This window comes from Cryptomeria japonica, chromosome 3, assembly GCF_030272615.1.
Source record: "Cryptomeria japonica chromosome 3, Sugi_1.0, whole genome shotgun sequence".
In the NCBI taxonomy this organism is placed as follows: Eukaryota; Viridiplantae; Streptophyta; class Pinopsida; order Cupressales; family Cupressaceae; genus Cryptomeria; species Cryptomeria japonica.
In genome coordinates this window covers 424,355,764-424,367,285 of record NC_081407.1, presented here as the reverse complement: position 1 = coordinate 424,367,285, position 11,522 = coordinate 424,355,764, and the positions used below count along the sequence as shown (strand labels likewise).

The 11,522-nt window shown below is 35.7% G+C and overlaps 1 protein-coding gene across 2 annotated transcripts in view; it reads left to right on the top strand.

Moving 5' to 3' along the window:
- Positions 1-3,887: 3,887 nt before the first annotated feature.
- The window catches only part of LOC131070436 (serine/threonine-protein kinase 1), a 237,942-nt gene continuing 230,307 nt past the window's right edge, over positions 3,888-11,522 (top strand). The window contains exon 1 of one of the 2 annotated variants that reach the window (XM_058005968.2): positions 3,888-5,225. In XM_058005968.2, the coding sequence (XP_057861951.1) occupies positions 4,439-5,225 (787 nt within the window). In that variant the 5' untranslated portion in view covers positions 3,888-4,438. The remainder of the gene's footprint in view (positions 5,226-11,522) is intronic. The other variant, XM_058005969.2, reaches the window with a different exon arrangement.

Below are 11,522 nucleotides of genomic sequence, written 5' to 3'. Positions count from 1 at the left end.
ACTTTGCCAAGCTCTCCTGTTATTTCTCTTCGAATGCAATGTGAGAAATAAGAGTTAAATCACCCTTTTATCCGTCACATACCTAACTTTTAGGTATGATAAATGCTCAACCCTAACTCTTTCAGATGCTTTGTATCTTATGAATATTATTTCAGAGTCAAAAATTGACATGAAGTCTTCCAAAGATCCTTCAGGATCAACTGCACAAACATTCACAACCATCTACAACTTGTCGCGGCTAGTTACAAATGAGTAGAAGTTTAAGCATTTAAAGTAGCCAGGGAAGAGTAGGTAGCAACAATTCCCTTACAATAGGATGTTCCTCATATTTGGAGCACACAAATCTATTATGACAAACCAAGGTCCCCAATTTATGTCAAAATTTTCCTTTTCTTTCAATAACGATTTCCAAGTAAGTCATAAAAAATAAGCATTATACCATCCTCAAGATAGTGGTCAAGTGTAAGCGAATAACTGAGAGATGGAAAACATTCTCACAAAAATAGTTTCGACTAGCAAGAAAGATTGGGTTAGGAAACTGTATGAATCCACATGGGAATACAACACAATTTGGAAATCAACTACAAGATGTTCACCATATGAACTAATTTTTGGGAAGAAACTTATTCTCTCAATTGGTTTTAAGCTGTAGATATTGAGTACATCCATGGATAAGGGTTTAAATATAAATGGAGCCCAATTTGAACATGTTATCCAACTAAACGAATTATATGAATTATAATTGGAAGCCATAAAATTGTAAATTGATATAGCATGAAATAATATTATGACATGATTATCACAAATGTCAAGGAAAAGAAGTTCTATGAAGGAAATTGGGCACTAATATTCATCTCTAGATATAAAAACCTTTAAAGGGATGCTTTGAATAAGGGATGAATCCTTTCAACAAATTCTCTAGAAGTTTTTTCTTGTTTCTTCCAAAAGCATCCTTTCAACGACGCTTCAAAATATTGTTCATGTTTCCTCTAAAAGAATCATTTCAATGATGTTTCAGAATTTGTTTTTGTTTCCTTTAGAAGAATCCTTTCAATAACGCTCTAGAAGATTATTTGTGTTTCCTTTAGAAGAATCCTTTCAACGATTCTTTGGAAGATTATTTAGGTTTCATCTTGAAGCATATTCTCAATGATGCTATGAAAGGTTGTTCATGTTTCCTTTTGAAGAATCCTTTCAAAAGGTTGTTCATGTTCTCTTTGGAAGCATCCTTTCAACGATGCTTTAGATGGTTATTTGTGTTTTTTCCAAAAGTATATTTTCAATGATGCTTTAGAAGATATTCTATGTTCCCTCTAGAAGCATCCTTTCAATGATGCTTCAAAAGTTTTTTTGTGTTTCCTCCGAAAGCGTCCTTTCAATGATGCTCTACAAGGTAATTCTAATTTCGTTTGAAAGCATCTCTTTTATTGATGCTTTGAAGGCTTGCTCATGTTGCTTTGGAAGAATTCCTTCAATTATTCTCTAGAAAATCATTTTAATCTCTTCCAAAGAATAAATTTTTTAAAGTCAATAATAATATAATTTTGAGGTTGGGGCTTAGACATATCCAAATGAAGCACACATTAGAATCATTGTAGAATTTGAATGATAAAATTTGAAATTCTAAGTTACTATAGTCAAATAAATGACTTTCTTCATATTGATGATGAATAAGTACAAGGAGTCAATCCTGACATTAAATCTTTAGCACACAAAATTTGATTTACCACAAAAAGAATGATAGGTATGCACACTAATCATTAATTAATAATATGATGAATATTAAATAATCCGTTCATTGAGTATGACTTTTTATCACCCATAATAAATATTTGTGAGTAAGATTGCATCATCTTCCCTCCAACTTATGTACAAAGAAGATGGTGCAACAACATCTCACTTGCATTATCATTATTATACCAAATAACTTCAATTACTCACCCCATTTTCTGTATCAAACTTAATCTTTGCTCAAGCTCACACAATACTCTTCTTGCGTTCAAAAGCTACCAAAATTATGTAGAACGTTTATCCCATTGTCCCAATACCTTGCCAAAGAAGAAGAAGATGGGTGTAAAAAGGAAATAAAAGCTATACTCATCAAAGAAATTACTACATACCCAACCTTCAACATACATCTTTTGAGATATGGGATGTTTGTAATATTTTCAAAAAATTGATGGGTATAATTTAGATCTAATTGAAGAATTCATTCAAAATTACTCAAAAGGTCTAACCATAGTCTCTAGAAGGAAGTTTAAGATAACTCTCAAGCTTATTTCTCAAGTTTCTATGAGCTTTGCTAAAGATTGATTTACATGGTGAAAGATAAATAACTTGCCAAGAAATATTAGTTGAGTTCACCAAGGCAAGAGCAAAACCTCTTCAACTAAGAATTAGTAAAAAGGGTGAGAATACGAGCATCAATAAGGACACAATCCTCGTACCCTAGAAGTCAATCATAGCCTAGCTTATGAACTAGTATTTCACCTACGAGGAGAAATTCAATGTAGTTATGGGTCCAACATTTAGAATATTGACCCACCCAAACCATGGTACAAAAAAGTCAACTCTAATAGTTAACTTACCTTTATTTATACAAATCCTTGAAAATTATGACTTAATGTATAAAAAGGGGACTAGACCCTTGAAACATCATGGCTTGATTATGCTACTTTGCAAATACTAAGTTTTAAAAAACTAGAACATAAATTAAATCTAGACAAGGTTTTTGCAAACTTTTGAGAACAAAATTCAAAAAACTAATTGGGGGACCTTTTGAAGATACTTTTGCATAAGTTCTTTAGAATTTAAATCAACAGACTATTGAAGTTCAAGATTTCTCAAGTAGATATGAAAGCTAAAGAACTCGAGTGCAACCACCCACAAAGGAATAATTTCAAATGAAATTGACCTAAGAGAACCTTGGATTTTAAGAAGTAGAAATAATTTCCTCAAGTGACGATGAAGAAAAGAGATAAGCATATGAATTTTACACTTCCCTACAAACGTGCAGGCCAAAGGAGGCTACACACTTTAGAAAAAAAAATTCACCCTTAGCATGAATCATGATAATCTCATATGACTAGCAATGGAGGCAAATCTACCTTTGATCACATGACTCAATTTGTTGTTAACACCTTTTGCACTCTCTTTCAAAACAATTTTTTTTTGTTCTTTTTATTGATGCTATTGTGATCATGTTGGTTAGTGCAGAGGAATGTGATTCTTGTTATATTGTAATTGTTGGTCAAGAATGAATGAATGAATGAATGATTTTAATGTTGTCCATGAGACTAAACAATCTAAGGGAGCGAGAATAACAACCTTAATTTCTCGCAATTTGGTTAATCATAGCTTCATCGAATAAAAAGTGCATATTGTCAACGTTCAAATTGTTTTTATACTAAGTATGGTTATCTTCACAAGACGTGCATTCCATGATAAAGTGCCATTATGTTTCCACTGCTCCCTTATTGCAAAATATGCAAACTCTCTCTTCCCAAGGTTTTTGGGATATCTTCCACCTATTGGTCTCACATTTAAGATGATGTGATCCTGTCCTCAATTGTGCAACTAACATCTTTGCTTTTCCTTTTACAAGTGCCCCCAAAATTTATGTTTTTTCACTTTGATTCTTAGTTGGGTTAAATCTTTCTTTGATATAATAAGTTTTTTTTGCTCAATCTATTTTGTCCACATGATAGTTCTAAATTTTTTTGTCACATAATTTTTAATTTCTTCATTGTTATTAGAACATTCATACAAATTAGTTTTTTATTTCTTTATTAATATTACGACATACATACAAATTGATATCCCACTTGCTCAACTACTTCATCCAATTTTTTTTATTGAAACACCTCCTCCATAACTCCTTTGAACAACCACTGGTTATCCATATTTTCAGCTTTCTTTAAATAACTTACCAAGTCTCATGCTTACGACACACAAATTTCTACTTCAGTCAAAAGAATTTGATACATGGTTTTGACTTGAAGATTGCTTGTAATTAGATTTTTAATTGTCACTGAAATGAAAGAAAAGGGCATTAAAAAAAATAGCAGACAGGTTACGTCGAGCCAAAATGAAACTTGAAGAGCTGTATTCTCCCAACGCCATAACAATTTAACCCCTGTTAATCATTTCAATTTATTAGATCGTAATGTATCTTTGGCAGTTGACACAGGCATCTCGCAAAAAATCTGAGTTTTATGTGCAGTTAAACAACAACAAGAAGAATCTACGAAGGAAGAGCAATGTCTCAAAACTGCGGAAGCCATTAACTCATTTATGTTGAATTTGGAAGAGGAAGATAGTAAAAGCAGTAGACTAATTGTGATTTCTTATGCTTTGAGAATATCAGGAATTCTCTGCTGTATTTAACTGCAGAAAATTGCTTTAATTACCAGTGGGTTGAATTTGTGGAAGGTTCGTAATGGAATCTTCTCCACGAACTTCTCGCAGGTTCAAAAAATCGCAGTACGATGGGCAGGCTCCTGTAAAGGATGAACCTGCAGATATTTACTCCACGGTCGTCATTCACGATGACGTGGGAGCTTCCGACGAAGGAAGTAAATTTAGGTCATCAAAGTTTGGAGAATCTGAAGACATTTACGCAACAATGGTGTACAAAGAAGAGCAGGAAGACTCTTCCTTGCCTCCGCTGCTTCAGAGATTACCCAAGGATTTTGGTGCAGTCCACGACGACGACGACGACGAAGACATGTTCTCTACATTTGTGGTGAAACCTGACGAACCGTCTTCTTCTTCTTCTGGTTTGTATTTGAGCGGAGGAAGCCGAGGCCCTTCTTCCACCAGATATTTCGGAGGAAGCCCTTCTGTGAGAAGCCCTAGAAGAGAAAGTCCCAGGGTTGCCTCTGCTGCTGCTAATGACGATGCCTATTCCACCATGATATTCAAAGATGATTTTTATTCTACTATGATAAAGAAAGACGATGTATACTCTACGATGATACAGAAGGATGAAGATACATTTTCGACTGTGATCCACTGGAGTGGGGAAGGGGCTTCGCCAATGTCTGACATAAGTAAGGCAGTGGAGAGTATGCGGCAGAGTGGAAATCACGAGAAGAAAGGGACAGATATGGATAGGGCAGGTAATGGTAAATTGCATGAAGCAAAGAAAAGATCAACTAGTCCTGTTCCTGACAATGTGATTCGGGAAGACCCCTCTACAAAGTACGAGTTGCTGGACGAGCTTGGTATGTTTTTTAATTTTTTATTATCCATGTATGTTAGTTTTTTTAGTAGTTTTAAAGTGTATTTATTTGCATTTTCCTTCACATATTATACATCATTTTCCTACCATGTGATGGTATATTGTAGTCTTGAGTCAATATTCGTCGATCCATAACTACACCATTTCTTCATTACAAATTTGTGCTATTTCCATAGGCTATCGATGTTTAACAGGTCCTCCTACCACAATTTGAACCTGGACATTTTTCATTTAAATGTACCAACTTGCCACAGTAGCAGAGTTCAATGGGTTTTTAGGATTATTTTACTGTACTTAGAGTGGTTGATTTGTTTCAGACTTAGTAGTACTTATTGTTACACAAGATAGGTTCAAATGGCGGGAAAAAAATCACTATCTATCTGCCAAGACAAGATGTATACGTGATACGAGGATATGTTTCCTCAGTGGCTCTTTTGTTCGCTTAAGTTTGACTACCTTATAGAAATGACACATAGGAAACATTCTTTAACAGGTTTTACTGTTACATTTCATTACTTTCATCTTATCATTTTAGAGTTGTTTGCTACTGCCATGCCTACTTTAGCGGCTGTCTGCTGATGATTCTTGATATATATCCGTCACTTTTCCAAAGTGCAAAGAAAATATAACTGAACCTGCAGTGGATAGCTTCTTGACTCTACGTAATGCAAAATGAGACTACTGGTACAGCTTATCTGAATACAAGTCCCTCCCATTTAGCATGCAAATGAAAACACATTGCAAAATTCAGCATCAGGTTCTGATTTACCATCTTGAGTGAATTTGAGGTTCTCCTCTAGCTGCTTCACCTGCCGGCTTTCCTCCAGAAAATTTATAATTGCTGGAAATTGAGTGGCCTCAACAGTTAATACAATCAGAAGAGTTACAAAAATAAAGGGCCTTATTTTACAATACAGCAATGTATACGTGTCTATTGTATTTTGCGGATCTTTTGCCAAATGCAACAACTTTGGCAATGAGATTTTCTGAACTGCAACATAGTTTCTCAAATACATCTGTAACATTTGTTTACTATGTCTATCTTACTCATCTGTTTGAGGGTAATAACTTGCCGACATATTTTGGATCTTGCTAACTAATAACATTCTATGGAAGCCCATGCAAACCTAAATATCTTGTCTCTGAATGACCCAAGAAGCTGTGAGGCCCTATGAATGAATCCAAGGCAATAAAATGAACATATTTAATCTAGTTTATTCCTCCCTCTTGAGGCATACATATAATGAAACCCATGGAAATTGATTTCGACTTCTCCCAAATAAATTAAAACATTAAGATTGAAAAGTCGAAAATATTATCAATGCAAGAATACAAATTCTAATGCAATTCATGGTGTAACTTCAACGCTTTATGTCAGTTTTCACTTTGCCCATCTCTAACTTAATGACTATACTGAGGTTTTTGAATCCTTATAAATATAAACATGTAAAGTTGTGGTAGCTTTCCTACCTTGCCACTTAACTTTATTGTGGTATTTGTTTGGTTAATTTTTCTTTTTCTGGTCTGCTGTATTTGACTGATTTTGCTTAGATGATTCCCTCTCATCTAGCTTCTTCTTGTCTTCAATTTAATATGCTTGTGCACATGCTTCATCAATATCTTGAGGCTTGCTGTAAATAACTCTTTTCCTTACACAAAGGTACAGTCCCCCCATATTAATCATCACATTTTCCTTGTCCAACTCCAAGTTCATTAACATGGTTCTTCTTCAGAATTCTGTGGTAAAATTTCACACCCTTTGGTTATTACTTTGCCTAAAATGCTGCCAATCTTTTGGTCAGTTTTGTGCTCAACAAGATAGAAGTTTAAATTTCTAAAATTCATCAAATCCCTCTCAATCAGGCACCTTTTGCCTATTCTCCTTTTGAAGTTGTTAGATTGGTATCCCTTAAAACTAGAGCATGTCCTTCTATTTTAAGATGTGAAGAAGAAATCTTTAGGTGTTTCTCTTACTTTCCATACAATAAAGTAAACAGCCATTTTCTTAATCCATTTATAATTTATTGACAATCTCAACATCAACTTGCCCTTAAAAAGCTTTAATATTTACTTTCTGTAGACTTGAAAAGCTGGATTCCTTTACCTTAGCTCTGCCTTTCTTTACCTTAGGTTCATGCCTGTTAGCAAGAAATCCAAGGGACACAGACTGGAGTTCTGAGCCCTAGTGACCTTCTAGTGTTGTAGTCTTTGTACCTCAGACTTAGTCCTATTTAGGGATTAGGGAATTAGATCTGGATAGAAGATTATCTATTCACTAGAATAAGAAGAACATACACACCATAATATATTGAGAGTCAAAAGAGATTGCATTATTTGTATTCATTTAGTTCATCATACGTATCCTTATAACTCCACATATATATATATATATATATATATACCCTATCATATACATTCCTTTTACTCCTTTTGTATCTTTTCAAAATATTCACCTTACTACTGGTGAATGTATCTTTCGGTATATTTATATCTACAAAATGGGATATGACCCTTACGAAGTATCCCTAGCCTACATGCTATGTTACAACTCTCATGATGTGCAGGTGCAGTAAGATGCGGCAAGATCTCTGGATGTCTATTTGCTGTTCTTTTCCTACCAAGATTATTCCCTCGTCAAAACCTTGACTTGTCCTCAAGTCAACTTTGTCTAGGATCTTGATGATATTGTTTTAGTTGTGCTTCATTGACATAGCATTGTAGGACATTGCCATCTAAGGTTTCCAAGCGAATTGCCCTGGAATTGAGAATACCATTGATCTTGTAAGGTCCTAGCCAGTGGACTTTGAGGTTACCTTGCTTTTTAAACTTGCTATCATACAAAAGGACCATATTTCCAACCTGGAATTGTTTTGTTCTGATATTTGGGTCGTGCCAAGCTTTTTGTCTTCTTTCTACCCAAAGGTGCGATTTTGCTAGTTGCCTTGCTTCATCAAGTTTCTCTAAATCCTCCAATCTTTGCTTAATAGAGTCTTCGTTAGTGGGTCTTAGTGCTAGTGTTGTGTGGAGATTATGGACTATAAAATTTACAGGTAAGATGGCCTCCTTTCCATATACATAATCAAAGGGTGTGTGTTGGGTAGATCTTTTATATGTTGTGTGGTACACCCATAGTTTCGTAGGTATTTCGATATCTCAATCATTCCTATTTGCATTGCACATTTTATTCAGGGTTGTTCCAAGGATTTTGTTTAAGGGTTCACTGGATCCATTCGCTTGTGGGTGGTATGAGGTGCTCTAGTTATTTGTAATCATGAAGCTGGCTAATAGTTCCTTTATAGTTTTATTTACAAAGTGTTTGCCTTGATCACTAGTAATGCTTAGTATAGTTTTAGTACTTGAACTCAACGTGGACTTGGCAACCCAAAATAGGACTTGGACTTAGGACGTGGCATGGACCTGGCAAAAAACTCGGCTAGGACTCGACAAAAAAAAATTGTAGTTTTACAAAAAACAAAAAGAAATTAATGCATTTAGAGAACATAAAGACCTTATTTGACTCTCAGTTTGTCATAATTCAAACATTACACATGTCATATGATCTTTTATATTTGAAATTTCATATTTCATAGTCAATAACTAGTGGGGGTTTGGGAGTGGAGAGCCTAATGGGTTTGAGGGGTAGCAATGATAAGCTACACAAGGTGTTAGATATTGGAAAAACCCAACGATAGAAGGGGTCCGACAACCCCCAAAATTGTTTTTTGGGATGATTGAAAATGGACTAGTTTGAGCCAAAATATGAAGAAATAGACGAGTTTGAGTTGCAGCAGACTTGTTTTGGACAAGAAAGTGCAAAAAGAAGTGAATCTAAAAAAAAAAAACAAACTCAAATTTTAAAGTTGCTAGACGTCCCAGTCGAATGCGAGAGTCCCACGTCAGGACTCGCGTGAGTCTAATGCTAGGTTTCAGCGAGTTTTGGCCAAGACTCTCTAGGACTCAGCTCGCAAGTTTGTGGCGAGTCGACTTGACGAGCCTTATGACTTACGAGTCTTGCGAGTCTTTGCCAAAACTTGCCGAGTCCTCAAACTATGATGCTTAGTGGGCACTTGAATCTTGTGATGATATTATGGTACAAGAATTTTGCAGCAGTTTATGCAGTATAGTACTTTGTAGGTTCTACTTCTGCCCACTTAGTGAGGTAGTCAATTCCGGTAATGATGAATATGGCTTTAGAGAGCTTTGCTGGAGGATCGATAGGTCCTAAGAAATCAACTCGAAGGGGACTTGTGTTAAGATATGTTGTAAGGGAATTTCATCTCGAGGAGTGGGTCTTCCTGTTCTTTGGCAGATATCATGATTCTTTGTATAGTGTTTGGCATATTTATATATGCTGGACCACCATAGCCCAGATAACAATATTTTTTTGGGCTGTAGCATCTTCACAATTATGCCCTCCTGCAATACCTTCATGCACCTCTCTCAAAATTTGTTCTTGTTCATGTTCGCATGCTACTCTCCGGAGTACATCTCGCCCTTTCTTATATATAGCTCCCTGAATTAGAGTAAACGGAAGGGGTTTCCGTAGCAGTAGTTGTTTATTGTGTGTAGTCATGTTCGATGGATATGTTTTGGTAGAAAATAATTGGGCTACATCATGTAGTTCTTTAGGTATTGTATTCATCGAGAATAGGTGAGTTCTGGGTATATCTTCTATGTCAACTTCTTCTGGTTCTTCTCCTATACCAATTTTGGAGAGATAATTTGGACCCTGATTATTCTTGCTAGGTTTGACCATTATTGTGAAATTGAATTCTTGAAAAAGTAATAACCATCTACATATTCTTCCTTGTATCACTGGTTTGCTAAGTAGAAATTTCAAGGGCTCATGGTTTTTATAGAATGTGAACGGGGTAGATAGGAGGTAATGGCAAAATTTGTGTAGGGCATAAACCATGGGATAACTCCCAGCTGGCAAATGCTTCTGGATGATCTTTATTTCCCCTAGGTTGAGCGAGAACTGCACCTATGGTGATTCCTGAGGCATCTACATGAACATGAAATGGTACTAACCAATCCGGGAAGATGAGTATAGGGGCCTCCCCTATTTTTTTGTTTTAGTGTATCAAAAGATTGTTGACATTGGTTAGTCCTAGTGATTGCTTTGTTGGTTTTCTTCTAAGTAGGTCTTCTAAAGGTGCTACCATAGTGGCATAGCCCTTAATGACTTTCTTGTGGTAACTAGTATACCCTAGGAATGTTTTTACTTCTGGTGTGGTTTTAGGAGGAGGTAAGTTCATAATCAATGCAATTTTCATTGGATCCACCATTAACCCTTCTTTGTAGATGATGTGCCCCAATAATGTCCCGAAAGTTGATTGATATCTACATACTCTTGCATTTTTTTAACATGGTCTGGAGTGCTTGTATGTGATTTTTCACGAGGCCATATACTGTCTAGTCATCTAGGTATACTTCTAAGAAATGATGGCTGAATTCCTTAAATGTATTTACCATAATTTGACTGACGACTGCGGGTGCATTCTTGAGTCTGAATGGCATAATAGCGTACATGAATGAGCCCCATTCTGTGGCAAATGTAGTCTTTGGTTGACCTTCTTCTCTAATTTGTTCCTGATGGTACCCGAAAAATCCATTAGTAAAGGAATATTTCTCTTCTGACAATTGATTCCAAAATTTCTTTAGTGAATGGGGTAGGGAATGTGTCATGGATGCAAGCTTTGTTTAATTCCCGGGAGTCCACACATATATGGATTTCCCCTATTTTGTAGTTTTGAATTACCATCGGATTAATCCCTTCAGAATCCTCAATTGGTTTAATGATTCCTGCCGCCAACATCTTATCTAGCTCTGTTTTAAGTCTCTTCTTCCTATTAGGGTTAAGGTGGTAAGGCCTTTTCCAATGAGGTTTGGTACCTTTAATTGTACCTACATAACTCCTTCCTCCTCTTTGATGCCTTTCATTTCAGTGAATGTCCAGGGAAATAGGTCTTCACATTCTGTGAGTAATTCAATAACAAATGCGACAACCGGTTCCTCCCACTAGTTTCCAATTTTTGCTATCTTTGGACTATCTTCAATGGCCATATTTTCTTCCTGGAGTCTTAAGAGGTTGATTGTTTTTAATGTTTTTTGGAATCCTTATGTAATTGTAACTCTTGTTCTCCTTCTCCTATAGTGATTTCTATTTGGGGTCCAGTTCTTCCTCATCTTTTTGCACCTTATAGCACCTATTCTCTACTGGTTTTGCTTGATTATCTAACCATTCAACCAACTTCCATACTCCTTGGGTTCAAGGTGG